The sequence below is a fragment of the Sus scrofa genome, chromosome 6, assembly GCF_054392235.1.
Source record: "Sus scrofa isolate SSC_HxYL_T2T_F1_AM1 chromosome 6, Sscrofa_HxYL_maternal_Yorkshire_Landrace_v2.0, whole genome shotgun sequence".
NCBI lineage: Eukaryota > Metazoa > Chordata > Mammalia > Artiodactyla > Suidae > Sus > Sus scrofa.
In genome coordinates, this window is record NC_139388.1 from 161,529,876 (window position 1) to 161,552,289 (window position 22,414).

Below are 22,414 nucleotides of genomic sequence, written 5' to 3' on the forward strand. Positions count from 1 at the left end.
TTGAACACACAAAAATAACTCAGCCAGACTCTAATATCCATGCAAGCTCTCAAGAAGCTGGGCTTAAACATGTTTGCACGTCGGGACCAAAGCAGTCCCACGTGTGGCTGCTGAAACGAGGTGTCCTCTGCATGGCAAGGGGCTGCCTTCGTCAATCTCAGGGATGCTAATGGGAAGAAGTGAACACCTGACACCGCTTCCTATGTTCTCTACATGGGTCTTCTCATTTAACTAGTCATCTGAATTTTGCAGGTGAAAACCTAAGGCTCAGGGAAATGTGAAGTGCTCACAGTCATTCACTCACTCAACAAACGTTTTTCATTTCCACCTCTCGGTTCAATACGGATATTTGTAGGAAAAAAAAAAAAAAACCTTTTTATGCTATATAAAAGGATTCACTAATGGATTCCCTCATGCATTCTATGCAGTTTCCCAAAGTGCAGAATGTAAAAAGCTAATTCTCCGAGAGCCGAAGAGGCATTTGGGAAAAATGAATTCTGTGCACAAATTAGCCTGGAAGTCACTGATTAAACAAGAGTGACTTAAGAAATCACTGATTAAAGAGGCCAAACAATGCAGGATTTTCTTAAATATAGGATTTTTCAAAGCTTTTAATTGACTAAAGTGTATTTGACTCCCCAGCCGAGTATGCAGTATTTTCCCAAAGTTAAGAGCTGGAGTTCTGAGGAGTTCCCGTCGTGGCTCAGTGGTTAACGAATCCGACTAGGAACCATGAGGTTGCAGGTTCGATCCCTGGCCTTGCTCAGTGGGTTAAAGATCTGATGTTGCTGTGAGCTGTGGTGTAGGTTGCAGACGTGGCTCGGATCCCACGTTTCTGTGGCTCTGGCGTAGGCCAGTGTCTACAGCTCCGATTAGACCCCCAGCCTGGGAACCTCCATATGCCGAGGGAGCGGCCCAAGAAATGGCAAAAAGACAGAAAAAAAAAAAAAAAAAAAGAGCTGGAGTTCTGAGAAAAACTCTTTTGGAAGCACTTCCTCAGTATTTTCTGTTGAATTATATGAAAGTGCCAACATTTGACTGTTTTTTTAATCTATAAAACAGCATCTCAAGAGAGTGTCTATAGATCTATGACTGGGTCTCTTTGCTCTACAGCAGAAATTGACAGAACAATGTAAATCAACTATAACATAAAAAATTTAAAAACAGAAAAACAGCATCTCCATTTGTTTCAATCTATTGTGTACAATGGGGAAGTGTGTGCTCACATGTTTTGTGCCTCCTTTATCACATTTAATAATGTGATGTGCATAACAAGCCCTGAACCCTAAAGGGTACTTGACGTGGAGTCTTTTACATGCTTGCTATTAGGGCTGGAAAGAGACCTGGGGTGGGGGTTACTCTCCACCCCAAATCCATGCCTGTCCTTCCACAGTATCACATTGTCATGGGAAGCAGGTGCCCAACCAGAGACTATGATGTCGGGTCCCCCTACATCCAGGTGAGAGGTGAGTGGGGGGCGGGACTAGTGTGCACTATGCAAGAGGAGTACACCTGATCACGCCATCACCAAGCAGAAGCAGGTAAGAGGCAGGTGTGTCCGCTCCACCCTCTACTTTGTCCATCTTCTGGCTGAATACAGAGGACTCCATGGCCTCAGAGGCTGACAGATCCACAAGAGGGAATGGGACTTGGCCCTGAGGTACCACTTGATGGAAAGCCACCTACCAACTAGGCACACCCCCCTTCAACTATTAGGTGAGAAACAGTTAGAAAGAAATGGATTTGGAGGGAGTTGTTGTCTTCATCACAGGAGAAAGCATCACCCTAACCCACACAGTAAAGTAGGGAGCAGGCAACGAGAATGGTCACGCAGGACCCCACCGGTGGTGACAGAGCAGAACTCAAGACAGCAATTTCAATGAGCCCACACCGCAAAGGGCCCCTTGGTCAGCATGGCCAGACCAGCTCACATGCTGGGAAGCCCTCTTAGTCCATTCAGCCTCTACTGCAACAAAATGCCATAGAGCGAGTCACTCACGAACCTCAGAAATTTACTTCTCACAATTCCAGAAGCTGGGATGTCCAAGGTCAAGGTGCTGGCAGATCTGATGTCTGGGAAGGTCCCATTTCTTGGCTCATATTAGGCTTTTTGATGAGTCCTTACGCAGTGGAAGGGGTGAGGGATCTCTCTGGGGGTCTCTTTTTGAAGGCACTGATCCCCATTCATGAAGGTCCTGAGATTACAACCTGATTGCTTCCCCAAAGCCACACCTCCAAATACTGTTACACTGGGGATTAGATTTCAATATATGAATTTGGGGGAAATAAGCATTCAGTCCAAAACAAAAGCAAATACAATTTGTAGGAAGTGTAACACGAATGAGGGGCACATGTGCTCTTCCGTTTCTGCACCAACAAAATGGAACAGTACCACAAGGTCTTGCTGTCAGAAATGCTCTGTGTTAATCACCTCACTTCTTTGCACATGAACAAAGGGCCCTAGGCATGGAGGTGGGAAGCCTGACACTTCACCAGGCTGACCACTAGAATGGCACTCAGCACAGGGCAGGCGCTCTGTGCAGGCGTGCCAGCCAGACCCCAGTCAGGGGTCCTTCTGCTCTCATTGCCATACCTGGTTCAATGCCAGGCATGAGAAGGTGGCTGTTCCTGGAAAGCATGACACACTTTGCTGTCTCCACCATGAAGAGCGAGTGTTAAGCTCTAGAGGGGCAGAAGGGACCCTGCTCCCCACCCCACCTGATCTCCCCAAAAGAAACAACTTTGCCCACCAGAAAAGCAGACAGGGGTAGCAATGGGCATGCTAGCCTAGGGCCCAGCAGCAAACTGGCCTCTAAATCAGGAAGGCAAGATCTTATAGTCCTTTCTGATGATCTTTGAAAATAGGACAGGAGAAAGATTTACCTCCTTAAAACAAACATCTGCTTTGTAGTTTCTAAGGATGAATCCATGGAGAGCGCTCTGCCTCCATGAAGGCTCCCAGAAGAGGCCAACAACGTGGGGGATGTTTTCCCATGAAAGAAGGGCCAAGTTCCCGGAGATGACCCCCAGCCAGCCCTCCCTCAAGGATAATGTTCCTGGTGTGGCTCAGGGGGTTAAGAATCCAACATAGTGTCCGTGAGAACGTAGGTTCGATCCCTGGCCTCACTCACTGTGTTAATGACCTGGCATTGCCACAGCCCGTAGCATAGGTCACAGATGTGGCTTTGCTGTGGCTGTGGCATAGGCCAGTAGGTGCAGCTCCAATTCAACTCCTAGCCCACGAACTTCCATATGCCACAGGTGCAGCCATAAAAAGAAAAATAAAAGGCTCCCCCACAAACGCAGCAGCTGAACTTAGAGATTTAGAAAAACTTCTTCCCTTCCAGGACAACTTGAATTAAAAAAAAGTGGGGGGGGGGGAGTTCCCTTTGTGGCTCAGCGGTTAGTGAATCCAACTAGCATCCATGAGGATGCAGGTTCAATCCCTGGCCTCTCTCAGTGGGTTAAGGATCTGGCATTGCCATGAGCTGTAGTGTAGGTTGCAGGCGTGGCTCAGATCCTGCATTGCCGTGGCTGTGGTGTAGGCTGGCAGCTACAGCTCCGATTCAACCGCTAGCCTGGGAACCTCCATATGCTGCGGGTACAGGCCTAAGAAGACAAAAAGACCAAAATAAATAAATAAATAAATAAATAATAAACTTACTGTCAGCAAAGGGGAGGCTATTAAAAACAACAAAAACAAAAAAATGACCCTCTTTACACACCTGTTCTTCCTCCTTTGGTCCTGAGACAAATCCTGCCTCTAAAGCAGGTCATCTCATTGCTGATCTCATTGCATGAAATGAATATCATTTTATTTACTTTAATGAATGCGGCCCCTTTCTTCTACCTTTCCTCTCCAGCTGAAAGAAACTACAGGACACAGACCAGAAGTGGTACTCAACTCTTACAAACCTTCACAGGAAAGGTGGCTGTTCCACACAGCGGAAGGCACCCTGATATACCAGGCATTGCCTGATTGTAGAATTATGATATCTCAAAGTTCAAAGTAACCACATTTAGCTCCTAAAATTCCATCCTGGGACTCAACAACTTCCCCACCTTGTTCCAAGAATTAAATAAATGGAATGTCTCAGATTAGCCCCTGAAGCCTAGATTAAAAGATAAATATCCACTAGCGATGTACCATATGTGATGGAAACTGTTACTCGAATACGGACAGGCGTTTCCTTCTCACCTTTTCATGCTGACATCTATACACTGCTTGTGACTTGTTCCATTTGGTGATCTACATGGAGAAACTTACTGAGAGAGAGATGATACGCTCACATCTCTGGGCCATCCTTGCTTCCTACCTTTGAAAATAGTCATGTGAGAACTGAAGCTGAGGTAGCTCAACTTAAGTCATAAGGCAATGAGCCTGAAAACAAAAGCCAGTGTTCTGAGGGAAGAGGAGCAGAGAGGTGGAAAGAGGCTGGCTTGGTTTTGGCATTTTGGTTTGGTTTGGTTTTGGGGTTTGGTCCCTAAACCAGCCTGGAACTGCCAACATCTTTTGTTTACTGAAGTATAGTTGATTTACAATGTTTCCATCCCTGTTACTGCAAATGGGGAACTGCCTGCTTCTTAAGGCGTTCAATTAATTGCTCTCAAAGCATCTTAACAGAGGCCTCATGCATTGCTGACCTGTAGTATACAAATGTCTTGGGACATGAGGGGACCCCATGGAGAGTAGACAATTCAAGGGTTAAAAGTAGAAAATAAACCTTTACAAAAATTGGACAATGTAAGTGTTTACTATTACCAATATATCCCTGGTGAATATCTCTGTAAAATAGGAATGATAACAATATCTACCTCGTGGGACTGTTCTCAGGATTAGATGGGTTAATACACGCAGGACAAAGTTAAATGTGCTGGCTAATTACAGCTATCACGTTAATCAGTTAAAAAAATATATAACATTGTCTAATACAGCCTATGAGCCAGGGCACTGGAATTAGAATCAGAAAACCTGGCTTCTGAACAGATACTTCTCTTTGATCACATATCAACATTTCTGGCTGTTTCAGGACAATGAAATCTCAGTACAATACAGTCCCTGTGTCAAAGAGTGTTGAAAGTTTGATGAATCAGATGAATTTGGAGTAACTGCACAGTGCCAATTCAGTAATGAAATAAATGTATCACTGGAAGTCTTAAAAGCCTTAAAAAATAACACTTGTAAATAAAATCGAATTTTTGGTTGTGCAACTAAGGAAGAGTCTGAAAGTTTTTAAATCCTTTCACATGAAATTCGTTTTCCTTTCCTAAAACAATAGCTGAACAATAGCAAGTCTGAGCCGAAAGGTAAATGGACAGGGAATAGGAACGCTTAGGGTCTAGTGTGGTTCCTACCACTGACCTGCTGATGTGCCTCGGAGGTCCCTTCCCATCTCCAGGCCTCAGTTTTCTCATCTGTAAACCAAGGGGAAGAGCGTGGAGTTAAGAGTCAGACACCACAGTCCTTAGCCCGGCTCCACTCCACAGCTGGGGCACCTGAAACAAATGACTTTCTTTGAACTCCATCACTAAAATGAAGTCAAAAATACCCAGCAATCTCACAGGAGAGCTGTGAGAGTCAAATGTCACAACATGTAAAAAATTTCAGGGTAGAGCCCTAATAAATTTTGATTGGAGCATAATACATTGCCCATCCCAGTTCCAATATTCTATAGCTGTGTATAAAGTGTGGCCTGGAAGGTGGAAAGGAACAGAAGAGACAACATGTTCTTTGTCCCACAAAACCACACCCCAGACAGGAAGACTTGGGTGCTACCGGGAGACCAGGGTGCTCTTGCAAAAATCAAAAGGCTCTTGGCCAAACTTTTTGTTTGTTTGTTTGTTTGTTTTTTAATTTATTTTTTTATTTTCCCACTGTACGGCAAGGAGATCAAGTTATCCTTACATGTACACATTACAATTACATTTTTTTCCCCACCCTTTCTTCTGTTGCAACATGAGTATCTAGACAAAGTTCTCAATGCTACTCAGCAGGATCTCCTTGTAAATCTATGTAAATTGTGTCTGATAAGCCCAAGCTCCCGATCCCGCCCACTCCCTCCCCCTCCCATCAGGCAGCCACAAGTCTTTTCTCCAAGTCTATGATTTTCTTTTCTGAGGAGATGTTCATTTGTGCTGGATATTAGATTCCAGTTATAAGTGATATCATATGGTATTTGTCTTTGTCTTTCTGGCTCATTTCGCTCAGTATGAGATTCTCTAGTTCCATCCATGTGGCTGCAAATGGCATTATGTCATTCTTTTTTATGGCTGAGTAGTATTCCATTGTGTATATATACCACAACTTCTGAATTCTTGGCCAATCTTTAGCACAAGGGACATTTATTAGGTTCAGGAGATAAAGAGGGTCCATTAGGGACCCCTGTTTGCGAGTATAAGAAATGTTGGGCAGTAAACCATATGACGCAGCAACCCCACTCTTGGGCATACATCCGGACAAGACTTTCCTTAAAGAAAGACACATGCACCCGCATGTTCATTGCAGTACTATTCACAATAGCCAAGACATGCAAACAACCCCAATGTCCATCAACAGATGATTGGATTAGGAAGATGTGGTATATATACACAATGGAATACTACTCAGCCATAAAAAAGAACAAAATAATGTCATTTGCAGCAACATGGATGGAACTAGAGACTCTCATCCTGAGTGAAGTAAGTCAGGAAGAGAAAGACAAATACCATATGATATCACTTATATCTGGAATCTAATATATGGCACAAAGGAACCTTTCCACAGAAAAGAAACTCATGGACTTGGAGAATAGACTTGTGGTTGCCAAGGGGGAGGGGGAGGGAGTGGGGGTGGTTGGGGAGCTTGGGGTTAATGGATACAAACTATTGCCTTGGGAATGGATTAGCAATGAGATCCTGCTGTGTAGCACTGGGAACTATGTCTAGCCACTTACGATGGAGCATGATAATGTGCAAAAATAGAATGTGTACATGTACGTATAACTGGGTCACCATGCTGTACAGTATAAAAAAAATTGTATTGGGGAAATAACTATTAAAAATAATAATAATTAAAAACATAATTAAAAATTTTTAAATATAATTTTGAAATTATAAAAAAAAAGAAATGTTGGGCAGTAAACATGGGAAAGGTATAAGCTCTGAGAAATAGACTTTGACACCTGAAACATGTCTTCAATACCTGAGCAGTCAATATCAGAACCCACAATTATGATGTCAGGTTGGGAGGCAAAGACTGAATGAAACATTCACCAATGTTTCCCCATCTATAAAAGTAACCCTCATTCAAAGAGCAGCGTGTGCACATACACACACACACACACACACACACACACACACACACACACTGTTTGACATTAAATATTATGACTTACAAAGAAGAGAATGTGATGGGCAGAAGGCCTCTCTTTCATGATCAGATGTACCACATCTAATAAAATAAGAAATATACAACATAAATGGCCAGCAGAGCAATACTGCAATTTACAAAAGACATGGGATGTGGATGTTATGAAGTCAATGAAAGTGATTCTAAAGAACTGCATGAATCACAAGCAATGTCAGTAATAAATGATAATGTGGCAAGTAGACCAGTTAGCCATGGAACACAAGAAAATTGAGAGGCATTAATGACACGATAGGTGCTTTGAAGGGGAGCATTTCCAATATAAATGAAGCTTGAGAAAAACTAATGATTTCTATCATATTCACACAAATTAACCTCCTTTTGATCATGCTGCAAAAGTCAAAGGCAAAGAATACATTTTGTGCTAGCATGCATTATTAGGAAAATTGTATCAAAGGAACAACATCTGGTTCGGTCTGGGTTCACTGTAAGCCACTCGCATGTAATTGCAACGCAACCTAAATTTTGTTAAACATAAGACAAAACAAACATGATCATTTTTTGTTCATTTTCAAAATCATTTCCAAGCAAATATTTGTCATTTTTTACTAGTCCCTATGAAACCACTGCCCTATTTTAAATTTACTCATTTTAAGTGACTAATTTCAAACATGAGGACATCTTTTATAAGGGAGGACATCTTTTATAAGGTCAGAGAACAATAGCCAACTCCACTGAGTCCAGCCCCTGCTGAGCTCTGGGCTCTGAGGACCTGGGGATGAGGACATCAGACAGAGGACCACTTGTACAAAGGCAGCAGGGCAAGAAAGGCTCTGATGCCCTGGAAGATGTGAGGAAATGAACAAAGGGAAGTGTTACAAGTAAAGGTGGGACAATGTGAGTGAGAAGGGTCAGCAGAGACCAGCTCGGGCAGGGACTGAAGTCTTTGTTAGGGAGTTGGGATACTCATTCGGAATGTGCTGGGGAGTGAGATTCAGGCAGATTGCCCTGCCTTGAGCATTTGGCGGGTGGAGTTGCCCCTCCAGGAGACTGCCCAGCAGGAGCAGCGGATCCAGAAGGAGACGGTGAGTGCGCTGCAGGAGGGGCCGCGGGAGGTGTCTGTGGATGTGCATGTGGACGTGCCCAGAAGACATTCGAAAGACAGAGCTGAAGGTGGTCAAAGAGGTATGGCCTGAAGACAAGGGTTGGGGGGTTATGAGTTTGGAGGACAGACTGAAACCAGGCTTACGGGTACGATCCCCCAAAGAGAACACATGGACAAGAGGAAAACCCCACAAATGAAACTCCCAGAAGACCTGAGAAAGAGCCGGCCCACCCAGATGACTCAGGCTGGAATATTGTTACCAGATCCCCGAGCAGCAACAGGAGGAAATCGTGCATGGAAATGAGGCATCCAAGAGGACACTTTCATGTCAATGGAATTTTATTTCTACGCTCGTTCCTTGTCAAAAAGTTAATGATATTAAGGAGTTTGATTTGTTACATGTTGCCAATTCATTAATGAAATCTAAGTGGTAACTTGATTTCTAAGAGAAAACTTGAATTGGTCAAATAACCTTTTCTCCTTATAAACAAAAAATGTTCTCTGATCGTGCCAATTTGAGACAAGGCCAGCCAATGTGAAATAATTTCATATGGGACTACCTCATGCCCGCTTCAGCCCTCAATTAATATATCAAATATGAGGTGGAAGAGTTGAATAAGAAGAGAAATAAGGTAGGTGTCAGGAGCCTCAGGAACTAATTATTGTTCTGCCCTTGACAAATCACTTTCTCTGGACCTCATCTTTGAAATCAGACAAGTGGACTTGACAACGCCTTATGTCTCTTACAGTGGTGAGATCCCGCAGTTCTGTAAGAAAACACGCCACCAGGCACTAACTCTCACTGAAACTCTATAACATCCCAGACCCATATGTACCTCATTTTACTTTTTCTTTTCTCTGTATGGCCGAAGTTCCCAGGTTAGGGGTCGAATCAGAGCGGAAGCTGCAGCCTGCGCCACAGCCATGGCAACACTGGATCCAAACTGCATCTGCGACCTACCCCACAGCTCACAGCAATGCTGGATCCTTAACCCACTGAGCGAGGCCAGGGATGGAACCCACCTCCTCACAGAGACAATGTCCTGAACCCACTGAGCCACAAGGAGAATTCCTACCTTGTCTTAGTTAATGCACTCAGCAACCCTGTGAGACAAGTACCGTTGTGGCCCGTTTCGAGATGGGAAACCCGAAGGCCAGAAAAGGTCAGTGTTGTAACTAAAGGAATCTGGGCTTACCAATTATCCATGTATCGCCTCTCAGATCCGTACTCGCATGTACTGCCCTGCTTTGCGATGCTGAATGAAGCTGGACCCTGTGAACCTTTCTCCTCTGCTGGCTGACGTAACGTGATGCTGTGACACTTTGCCAGCAGAGGGCACTAGAGGGCGCCACAGGAGGAAGTCTTGTCTTTCTGCTTCTTTGTGGTTTCTTTCTTCCCACTTCTGTGGTAAATAGCCACCAGCATGTAAAGGTCACCCCATCTCAACAATGCTCAAACCTCAGCAAGTTTTCCCAGCACCCAGAAGGCAACTCCCCTGCAGTTGTCAGTGGCGCTCTCACAAGCAGCCCCCCAGGGGACCTCAGTCACGCCCCAGAAAACAGGTCCCAGGAGTTTTGTGGGCACCCCAGGGACTGGTTTCCCACTTGAGACACCTCAGCAAACCTGCCACCATGTAGGGAACTAAGTCATACCCTCTCCGATGAGGGCTGACTCTCAGCCTGGGGAGCAAGGGTCTGCTTCCGAATTTGTTCCTTCCTGGCATGCTAAAAGAAAATTCCCAGAGTTCCCGTCAGGGCTTAATGGAAACATATCTGACTAGCATCCATGAGGACTTTGATCCCTGCCCTTGCTCAGTGGGTTAAGGATCCCGTGTTGCAGTGAGCTGTGGTGTAGGTCGCACATGCAGCTCAGATGGGGTGGCGCTGTGGCTGTGGTGGAGGCCAGCGGCTACAGCTCCAATTTGACCCTTAGCCTGGGAACTTCCATATGCCACTGGTGTGGCCCTAAAGACAGACAGAAGGAAGGAAGAAAGGGAGGGAGAGAAAGGGAGGGAGGAAGGAAGGAAGAAAATCCCCATGTTTTCCTCTGCTCACAGCACTTCTGACACCCAATGTGGGGCAGGAGGCACACCAACCAGTTCTCCAAGGCTCAGATACTAGCTGGGTGTCCGACAATTCAATTCAATTGACATTAACCAGGTGACATTAATCAGGTGACATTAACCACCTCAAGTTACTACAGACCCACAGGTTAAGGGCACAGTGACACAAGACTGCCTTGTGACTTCAGATGCCAGGCACACGTCCCAGGTGCTCACCTATACTTCTGAGCAGCTGGCTATAAATGGGGAGTTCCCACAAGCCTACTCAGGGTTAGTCTTGTGCTGGAATGGCTCACAGAATCCAGGGAAACAAACACTTACCCGTCTATTAGAAAAGATTCCATTAAGGATACAGATGAACAGCCAGATAAAGAGGTACAGAGGGTGAAATATGGAAGGGTTCTAAGTGCAGGCACTTCTGACCCCACAGAGTTGGGTTCCCCATAAGCCACCCTCTTAGCATGTGGATATGTTCACCAACCTGGATTTTCTCCCAACCCCATAGTGCAGGGTGGTTTTTAATGGAAACTTCATCCCAGAGGCATGATGGATTATTAACTCCATCTCCAGCCCCTCTCCTCTCCCCAGAGGATGGAAGGTGGTGCTGCAAGTTGCAAGTTTCTTAATCACTCTTGGACTTTCAGGTGACCAGGCTCCATGAAGGGGTCCCCCCAAGAGTTGCATCATTAGAACAAGACACTCCCACTCCTATCACCCAGAAAATTCTAGAGATTTAGGAGCTCTGTGTAAGGCGCTCCTATCTCCGCCATCACTCAGGAAACTACAGGGCTCTAGGAACTCTGCATCAGGATTCAGGGCAGAGAAATATATATATATATTTATTATGTCACAGGTACCCTACCTTCTCCCTAGAGGAAGAAACTGCTCCTGAAATCCTCTATCCTTGCATACTTTAGTGTCATCTTTACCCCTTGGTAGTTAATGTTCCCCATAACTAGTTTACAATGCTTTATAGTAAACTTTCTCTATTCAAATTACTGTATGGTTTCTATCTTCTGACTGGCCCCTGACTGCTATGCTTAGAGAAAGTTACTTAACCTCTCTGAGCTTCAATTCCTTCCTCTGTAAAACAGAAATCTTTTTTCTTTTTACAGCTGCACCTGTGGCACATGGAAGTTCCCGGGCTAGGGGTCAAATTGGAGCTGCCAGCCTGTGCCACAGCCATAGCAACACCAGACCTGAGCTGCATCTGTGACCTACAATGAGGCTTGTGGCAATGCAGGATCTTTAACCCACTGAGCAAGGCCAGGGATCAAACCTGTATCTTCACAGTGACTATGCCAGGTCCTTAACCTGCTGAACCACAATGGGAACTCCAGAAATACTTTTTAAATTATTTTTAATCAATAATGCTATTACATACCTAATAGCCCACAGTGTAGCATAAACATAACTTTTATTATGTGCCAGGGTACCAAAAAAATGCCTGTCTCACTTTGATGTGCTATTCACTTTACTGCAATGGTCTGGAACTGAATTCACAATCTCTCCAAGGCATGGCTTATATACAGAACTCCGAAGGGTGCTAGTTACAGTACAGTACTTGATAGCTAAAGCTTTTATTTTTTTTAATAATTTATCCAAGGTCACACAACTAGTAAATGCCGGATCTGCAATTGAATCTGGACCTAAATGATTCAAAAGATAACTTTTGTTTCACAGCTAAAGGTTAAAACATACAACTCTTAAGAAACACGAGCCCTTAGAAGATAGCGTAGTGGTTTAGAGCCTGGGTTTGGGAGCCAAAAAGTCTGAATCTGGTGCCAACACTTATTAAGTCTGTGTCCTCAGGCAAGTTACTTCATTTTTCTGCACCTCAGCTTACTTGACGCGCAAAGGGGATTCATAGCACCTACCTCACAGGGCTGCTTAAAGATGGGAAGTATCGTGATGCAAAGTTCAGCTTGGTGCCTTGGCCAGAGTTCAACAGTGATTATTCTCTCGCACTCATCATGGTTCCTAGAATATAATAAGCACTCGATAAATGTTGTGAGTGTTGGTGATGATACTGTATGTGTTCAATAAGTTTGTTGAATGAATACATGAATGCAGAAGGGAGAGCCAACTGATAGAAAAATTTGCTTTAAAAAAAAAATGTTGGGGGCCAGAAAACATACCAAAGAACTATTACAATTGCCCTCCCCTTGTACACAGCCTGGAGGCCCCTGGGCAGCAGCCCAAGCACCTGGAACTTCCCTCCCAGAAGGCAAGAGGCCCCGAAGGCAAGAGGCCCCAAAAGCAGCGTTGCCAGGCAGCCACCCCAGGAACACACCAACAGAGCGATGTGGCCTTTGGCTGGAGAGGTCAGATTCTGCGTAAGGATGGGTAAAGCAGCACCTCTGGTAAGAATGGGCAACACAGGAATCAGGAAGCTTTTGAGGAGCAGCTGCCCACACCCAAAGCCAACCTGGACTGAAATAATACTAAGTACTGTTTGCCGAGCCTGCGCGTGCCCCACTCCACCAGGCCCTTGACACACTGGGCTCATTTTTCACACTCCTGCAAGGCGGATATTCAGCCTGACAGCTTCTTCTCCAGAAAGCTCAGAGCTGTGACTGAGGCCTGCTCTGTGACCTTGGGCAAGGTACTTCACCTCTCTGAGGTGTTCTATAAACAGAGATAATAACAGTGCCAACCCCAGAGACAACATTAAATATTAAACTGCAGCCTCCCTCCACAGAGCCTCCCAAACCCCAGCCAAAGCTGGCACAGGAAGTGGAAGCTCAGCCAGGTCCATGTGGCCTCTGTGAAGCAGCTCTGAATTCAGATTTCTTGGGGAAAAAAAACACTTAGGCATAAACACATTCAAGAATTAACCCTGGAGAGAATTGCCTCTTGACCAAATGCGGGGTGGGGGTGAGCAGCTAATTTTTATTATGCCTTTGTGCCTGGCTAAGCACGCCACATGAAATAACTGACTTACCCATCATAATAACCCTAGCCTACCCCTATTAATAATGTTCTTATAATACCACATATCTGTAGAGTTCTTTTCCGCTAAAAGCAAAGTTTCACAGCCACAATTCTCTTTCAGCCTCACAGCATGTCTAGGAGGTGGAAATTATTATTACCCCCAATCTAGAAATGTAGACATGACCCCAGAGATTACAGACATGAGCAAGGAGATGCCTTGCTTTTGGTTGCAAAGAGAGTTACTGACAGAACCAGAGAATGCAGGTCTCCACTCGGAGAGACCAGGGCTTTTTCAACTACAAGACTCTTCTCTGTTCTGGGTTCGCTCACCCTCTTCCCACAGATTCCTGTGCCAGGTGAACTGGATTAAGTCATTCTAAATCCCAGCGAGCCTTTGGAAGAGGCAATGTGAAGACAATGTGCCCTGGAAGTGCTCTCGAGCCACCTACCTCCGCCTCTTTTAGGCCATTTAGAGACTGTGGAAATGCACCACTGGGTCTCCCGGAAGCCCCCACCACCACTGCTGCCCCTACGGGCCTACCATCGCTTGGGTGCTGACGTAAGGCTTCTCAGGGCAGAAGTGCCCGCCCACCCTACCAGACACAGCCAATAACTGCAAAGACTGAGGGCAGCGGCGGCAAGTGCCCGCCCACCCTACTAGACACAGCCAATGACTGAGTGCAGCCAGGGGAGGGGGTGCAAGTGCCCGCCCACCCTACCAGGCACAGCCAATGACTGCAGCCGGTGGTCAAGCTTTCTTCAAAGTGAGCTGAGGTCTGAGATCTTCCCGGCCGCCCACCCCTCCTAACTTCCCTCTGCTTTCCCAGGCAGCAGGCCTGCCTCACTTCTGCAGGCTTGCCCTGCTTGCTGCCACTTCCACCACTTTATCCTTCACAAGCATTTCCTCCATTAAGCTCTCAAAATATCTAACCTTGTCCAGGCATCTGCCCCCTCAGAGGATCCAACCTAACATTTCCTCTGAGCTGGAGATATGTTCACAGATAACCGGCAAATAAGACTCATGTCCTTCACTTTCTACGGCAAAGGACCCACCCGGGAGGACCCGCATTTATATCCTGGAACCACAGTTACCCTGCTCTGCCCTTTCAGAGCTCACTTGGCGCTCTCGGCCTCCGTCGTGCTGACCTTGGCCTGCTTGCCACCCAAGCCACTCTCTCCCCCTAATCTGACCCCCCCCCCCCGCCCCCAGCCATCTCCCTCCCAGCCTCCAACGCAACTGCACTTCCTGGCACTGAACTCATCTTCCTCCCTCAGCTCCTGCCCCATGCTGGACACGGCCCCTCAGACCCACCACCCTCCCCAGGGCCTCTCCCACAGGTGAGCTGCTTGAAGGACCACTCCCCCAAGTCTGCATCCCTCTTCGGTGGTGGGGTGCCTGGTAGGCACCACCAGACATCTGTAACTCAGCCTCCACCGAGCTTCCTTCCCTCAAAGCCCCAAAGAGTCACCACCTGAAGGACCCCCACAGACAGCCCTTCCCAAACAATGACAAGGACAGCGGAGGTGAAGGGGAGAAGTGCACAGGCCTGAATGAACACCAGATCCAGGTGGGCAGAGGTATAGGGCATGAGGCGCTCAGACACAGAAGAGGGGACCCAGGAGAAGCAGGCTGGGCTCAAATGGGAGAGAGTGTTTCCAGTACAGCCAGGACTTCTGGAGGGTCTGGGGAGGGTCTCAGGGACAAGGCAGCCAGGCTGAGCGGGCAGCTGGATTGGGTCATCAGTCGCTGCCACCCACCATCCAAACCCCAGCCTTCAGATTATTCTGGAGGGCGTTTTGTTGCCCAGCATCCCTCTGGTAAAGCTCGAGATGGACTTTCCTCTGCCACATTCCCCCCATTGGCACTTCAATTTCCTGTCTGCCTGTTTCTTCTTTTTTTTTTTTTTTTTTTTTTTCCCACTGTACAGCAAGGGGGTCAGGTTATCCTTACATGTATACATTACAAGTACATTTTTCCCCCACCCTTTCTTCTGTTGCAACATGAGTATCTAGACATAGTTCTCAATGCTATTCAGCAGGATCTCCTTGTAAATCTATTCTAAGTTGTGTCTGATAAGCCCAAGCTCCTGATCCCTCCCACTCCCTCCCCCTCCCATCAGGCAGCCACAAGTCTTTTCTCCAAGTCCATGATTTTCTTTTCTGAGGAGATGTTCATTTGTGCTGGATATTAGATTCCAGTTATAAGTGATATCATATGGTATTTGTCTGTCTTTCTGGCTCATTTCACTCAGTATGAGATTTTCTAGTTCCATCCATGTGGCTGCAAATGGCATTATGTCATTCTTTTTTATGGCTGAGTAGTATTCCATTGTGTATATATACCACATCTTCCAATTCCAATCATCTGTCGATGGTCATTTGGGTTGTTTCCATGTCCTGGCTATTGTGAATAGCGCTGCAATGAACATGCGGGTGCATGTGTCTCTTTTAAGTAGAGTTTTGTCCGGATAGATGCCCAAGAGTGGGATTGCGGGGTCATATGGAAGTTCTATGTATAGATTTCTAAGGTATCTCCAAACTGTTCTCCATAGTGGCTGTACCAGTTTACATTCCCACCAACAGTGCAGGAGGGTTCCCTTTTCTCCACAGCCCCTCCAGCACTTGTTATTTGTGGATTTATTAATGATGGCCATTCTGACTGGTGTGAGGTGATATCTCATGGTAGTTTTGATCTGCATTTCTCTTATAATCAGCGATGTTGAGCATTTTGCCTTCTGTTTCTTGCCACAAGCATCTCTCTGGCTCCTCCTAGACACTGTAGGGGGCTGGACACTGACCCCCACACAACTCCAGCCACCAGTGGGTAAGTCCTGCTCTGCTGCGCCCAGTTGATTCAACATCCCACCCCCATCCCACCAGATGGGGGACAGTGGACATTCTGTCATGTTTCTGCACTGAGCCATTGCATCCACGGCCACCTCAATCCTTCCCACTCATGCAGCCATTCCATCCTTTCCAGCTATGTGGCTTTCTCCCTCCCTGTTTCTAATCCAAGCCGCTGAGAACCTTACTGGGTGAAGGTCAAGTCTTTGTGACCAGAGGCAAACGACTTTCCCCCACTGGACCTCAGGTCCCGTCTTACACTGAGGAAGGTCCTCTCGAGATTATCCCTCCGGGCCTTCCCAACCTGGAAAGCCCATGGCCACTCAATTCCATAAGCCCATAACCACTTGGCTCCCAGTATCGCTTGTGCAAACACCACATCTGTTTTCCCTTCCTGTCTTCCAAGTGGGAACAGCGCAGCGCAGTCAGGCCACATCACCCAGCTCCTGGCATCCGTCACTACCCAGTCTCCCCGTAAAGGACTTCCCGTCAGATATAAAGAGGACTTCCCCTCCCCCAGCCCGTTCTGGTCTACATCCCAGCAGCTGGGACCATGAGCTCCCCAGCCAGACCCACGGAGGGGAGATGAAAGAAATCCTGCACAGACACCCCCGCTGACGGTGACACGTCTACCAACACAGCTGCTCGTCCCTCCCCACAGAGGACAGACACACACTGACTCCCTCACTCACATATTCTCATATTCACAGCCCAAAACATTCAATCACATCTTATCCTACAACACGTACAAACTCTTACGCAAGCCCTCTCAGTCTTCCCGCTCACATTCCTTCTCGCTCTCGCTCTCTCTCTCGCTCACCCTCGCTCTCGCACACACACACACACACATACACACACACAAGGGAAGAAACACTGAACTCAGGCTTTGACCCCCATTATCCTCCCCCGCACCCCTTCCCACCCCAGGTAAGCAGGGCCTCTGCTCGGGGCCTGGTTGCCCCAGCCTGGCTCTCTGCTCTCCCAGACCCACCACCACCACCACCACCACCGCATACTCAACCCACCCCAAGGCATCCCACTCTTGTCCCAAAGCCCAAAGCGAACCCAGGCCAAAGTAGTGAAGATAACCATGTTTTCTAAGCACCAAATTACGTTCTCAGGTCAAAAGAGGGCATGGAGAATGTCTATCAGTTCTTGGGCTCAACCAGAGCTGCTGAGAGAGGCTCCGACAGGGAAGGAGCTGAGGGGGTGGCAGCAGCCCCAAGGGAGAGGGGCTGGGAGTGGCTACAAGGGATTCATTTTTGTACCTGTCACAAAATGTATTAATCCCTCATACTAAGGGAGCATTTACTAAGTCACTTTCACCCTGAAATAGTAACTAGCATTGGTGGGTCCTTACTCTCTGCAAGGGACTGGGATAAGCATTGGATGTATGTTAATTAATTAAATCTTACAACAACCTTACAAATATTATTTTGACCACTGTTTTTGCAAATGACAAAACTGAGGATTAAGAGAATTTAAAGTAATGTACTCAATATTACCCAATAAGTAAGGAAGGAGCTGGTATATAACCTGTGTGACCCTCAGCTCAGGATTAACCACCAGGCTCCACCACCTCCCCTGTCCCTCCCTTTTGGACTCAAACAGAATCAAGTTCAAATCCCAGCCCCACCATTGACTGTGTGACCCCAGGAAAGTTCCTTAATCTCTCTGTGTGTCTATTTCCACACTACTGCAGTGAAGATACTGATGCCAACAGCTGCTGTCTGGTAGAGTTGTAAGGATTACAAAGGGTTTCTCTAAAGCACTGAACACATTGCCTGGCCCATAGTAGGTCTTCAGTAAGTGTGTCATCTCTGCTTTCCTGTAAAATTTGGCAGGCTCTTAAAAGACCAAAAGGTACAAGCCCAAGCCTAGGATACCAGATTTGGAAAAGACCAGGAGTAAAGCCCTTTCAAATATGGTTTTTAGGGTAAATAAAAAATGTTTTACTTCCTGCCACAGGGCTCAGCCATCTGGAACGCATTTCTCTGAGGGCGCTGCAGATGGAAGCCATGAGCAGGTCCAAGCCAAGCTGAGATGGCTGGATGGATGACAGAGCCAGAAGCGGGCATTTGAACAAGCAATAACACCTCCCATTTGTCCCACACTTTACAAAAATGTACCCACCCATTATCTCATTTGATCTTCACGGCCACTGTCAGAGGCAGGGGATGCGGTCAAGGATGTCTAGGATGATATAATTTTCATTTGACAGATGGAAGAACAAGGCCCAGAAAGGAAGCATGCTATGCCCATGGTGATGACTGGGGCTCGAAGAGAGCCAGGCCAACTGAAAGTGGCCCCAGGACCTTTTCGGAGAGACACAGGGGAACGGAGGACCAGGGGACTTCCAGTTAATAATGGCAGTAGCCAATACTCACTTGCCAGCAGGGCTGGGACAAGAGTAAACAGAGAAAGATATCTAGGGCACAGAATTTAAAGAGGTGAGCAAGCACAGATTGCCTCCATAAATTTTGCATTCTAGGAACCTCACCTTAGTCCAGCCCTGTTTACCAGGCTGTTCTAAACACTATGCATATTAACTTGTTTAATCCTCATGACAAACCATAAAGTACGTACCATACCATCACCCTTTTCAGACATGGAAAATAGAGGCACATCATTTATAATAGACAAAGTCTAAAGGGGGTGGTATGGATGGTCCAGGTCTCATAGGAGGTGTTCACATGTATGCACTTAACTCTGTCGTCTGCTCTTCCTCGCCACCTCTGACCATGGTCATGGGCTATGGGCTCACCAGAATGGCCCCTCCCAAAAACATCCATGAGTAAGACTAGGAGAAAAAGGGAGGGACAGTCAGTGTGCCCTTGAGATAGCTATAGTTGATTCTCATTATTTGCAATAATTATGATCTATAAAGTGAACATTGAATTTGTAAATGTTAAACCATTGCTCCTAGGGGAAATGTAGGTTTAGGTTCCTGCGAGCTTCTGGTTACACGTTTTTATCAACCAATCCGTACATAACCTTGTTTTATATTTATGTCTATTTAAAAACATCTTACTTGGAGTTCCCGTTGTGGCTTAGTGGTTAACAAATTTGACTAGGAACCATGAGGTTGTGGGTTCGATCCCTGGCCTTGCCCAGTGGGTTAAGGATCCAGCATTGCCATGAGCTGTGGTGTAGGTCACAGATGCAGCTTGGATCCCACGTTGCTACGGCTCTGGTGAAGGCCAGCGGCTACAGCTCCAATTAGACCCCTAGCCTGGGAACCTCCATATGCCGCAGGTGCAGCCCTAAAAAGACCCCAAAAAATAAATAAATTAAATTAAATAAATAAAAACATCTTACTCAATATATATTGTTGAAATATTAACACTGAACTCATAGCCAACAGCACCATAAGTCATGCCTGAATGAAAGTTATCTAAAACGCATTTCCTTATAAGATGCATAGAACAACTACACTGCACTTCAGCATGGGCACTACATGTGCCCTATACGTATGTGTGCCATGCAGCCATGCAGCACTATGGTGGTTTCATTTTAAACAGTGAAATCACAAACGAAAAGCACAAGATGTGAAATGTGTGACTACATGGATCATTAAAAGGTCACTTGTTTACAGTCTAAGCTGAAACCTTGTTTGACCTTAGTAGGATTGTTTGCCTTGGGTGACTCAAATTTTTCATCACTTTCCACATGTCCACAAATGACCACCAAAGAGTATTGCTACAGGGGTTACAAATAAATTTTAGCAAGTAGGCAAATTTGCAAATACGGAACCTGTGAACAATGAGGATCAACTACACACACACACACACACACACACACACACACACACACACACACACACACACACAATTATTACCCTCACCTTATACAGAAGGACATGAGGCCCAGAGAGGTCCAGTGACCATCTCACAGCCATGCAGTGCCTAAGGTGGCAAGACTCGAATCCTGGTCCATTTCTCCCCGGGTTCCCCTCCTTCAAAGAGGAGCATGTTCGGGTCTTTTCCCACCATTCTGGGCTCTCCTTTCATGAAACCCCCCCCCCCAAAAAATTCACTGTGGTGTCACGCAGGGTTTGAAAAATATTAGAAGACCCAGGTTTGAGAGCCAGCACCAACCCTCATTGTCCCAGCTATAAAGTGGAGATGAGAGCTTCTGCCTCACAGAAAGTTTGCCACGATACACTAAGGAGACTGCGAGTGCTACAAAGGTGGTTTATTGCTTTCCTTCCCCTCTGAAAACCCTACCTTCCCCATGTAGGAGCCATCCCACTGATCAGACAGGAGCTGAGAGCCCCAGGCCTGAGGAGAGCACTGGGCACCCTCTTCTGGGAGAGGAAGTGCAAAGTGCACTCTCCTGCGTGGAGGGTCATCCCTCACAGACCTGCACCTCCCTCCAGAGCCAAAGCTGTGGTTTATTTTTAGGCGATCAAATAATTTCCTCTCCCTTTTCTTTCCAGGGTCCAGCAGGGCAAAGAGGTCTCTGCAGGGAGCCCCCTGGGAGAGCTGAGCACGTGGCACATGGGAAAGATCCCATACCTCGACATGAGCACTGCATCCAAATGCTACAGCTGCAAATGAGTCTGTGACCTCACTCACTGGCTCTGTCCCTTGGTTTTCTTATTGCAAAATGCAATGTGTAATAGCACTACCTCTATTGTGATGTGAGGACTGATGTAAGAACTAAATGAGCTAAAGTCCTCACACTCTGCTAGGACCACGCATTTCCTAGGACCAGCAACATAGGCATCAGCTTTTAGAAATGCAGCGACTCGACCCAACCCACAACTGCTGAATCAGAATCTGCCTTTTCCCAAACTCCCCAGCTGTTAGCATGTGAGCAGCACGGCCCTAGCATCCTGCCTGGTACCTAGCAGGTGCTCAATAAATAGTAGCAACTATTGTTATCAGCATATGAGTCCAACCCTCAAGTAGTTCACAAATACAAGCACACACATCACTAATGGAAGGCTGGCCACTTGGGAAAGAAAAGCAAACCTCTGGGAGGAGAGAGCTGAGAGTGGCTGCCACAGTTGGGGGCCCTCAGACAAAGCATTAGACCTGGCTTCCTTCCTTCATTTCTTTGCTTTAATAATGTCCCTTCTGCAGTTCCCCATCGTGGCTCAGCGATTAAGGAACCCAACTAGCATCCCTGAGGACGCAGGTTCGATCCCTGGCCTTGCTCAGTGGGTTAAGGATCCGGCGTTGCCATGAGCTGTGGTGTAGGTTGCAGATGAGACTCAGATCCTGCGTTGCTGTGGCTGTGGTACAGGCTGGAGGCTACAGCTCTGATTAGAACCCTAGCCTGGGAACCTCCATATGCCATGGGTGTGGCCCTAAAAATACAAAAAAACAAAAAGTCCCTTCTTTCTTTAATCAATGTTACCTTATCTGTGCTGATTGTGTTCTAGCCTCACAAGGATGGCTGGGGACCCTGCAGGCCAAGGTTAACACAGACCTTCCCCAGGTAGCGAAAAAGTCTGGGCACATTTTGCTATTTCATTCTTCCTCTCTTTCTCCCCACCCCCCCGCCCCGTATATGTGGTCATATCATATATAGATCTGTAAATGTCTTTTCAGTTATCATCATCAGATAAGAATTGTCCTATATGTAACTGGTATGGTGAATAAATAACACTGAGAAGATACAGTAACTTTTTTTTTTCTCCTATAGCTTTAAAAAAATTTTTTTTTTTTTTTTTTTTTTTGGCCGCACTGGTGGCATGAGGAAGTTTTAGGCCAGAGATGGAACCCAAGCCACAGCAGCAACCCAAGACACAGCAGTGATGACCTCTGATCCTTAACCCATTGTGCCACCAGGTATCTCCACCTTTAAAATTTACCCAGTGTGTGTGTGTGGGGGGGGGGGTTCCCACTGTGGTGCAATGGAAACAAAACTGACTAGTATACATGAGGATGCAGGTTTGATCCCTGGCCTCACTCGGTGGGTGAAGGATCTGGCATTGCCATGAGCTGCAGTTTAGGTTGAAGACGTGGCTCAGATCCCACGTTGCTGTGGCTGTGGTGTATGCCAGCAGCTGTAGCTCCAATTTGACCCCTAGCATGGAAACTTCCACATGCCATGGGTACAGCCCTAAAAAAAAAAAAAAAAAAAAGAAAGAAAGAAAAAGAAAAAAAGATCCAG

The 22,414-nt window shown here is 46.4% G+C and overlaps 1 protein-coding gene across 1 annotated transcript in view; it reads right to left on the bottom strand.

Annotated features, from left to right (window-relative positions):
- LOC102158888 (uncharacterized) overlaps nt 1-22,414 on the bottom strand; it is a 616,184-nt gene that overhangs the window by 491,559 nt on the left and 102,211 nt on the right. Inside the window, exons 6-7 of the mRNA XM_084965720.1 lie at nt 12,391-12,493; nt 5,363-5,415 (exon numbers count right to left, since the gene is read on the bottom strand). Coding sequence (XP_084821846.1) covers nt 12,468-12,493 — 26 coding nt within the window. The 3' untranslated portion in view covers nt 5,363-5,415; nt 12,391-12,467. The remainder of the gene's footprint in view (nt 1-5,362; nt 5,416-12,390; nt 12,494-22,414) is intronic.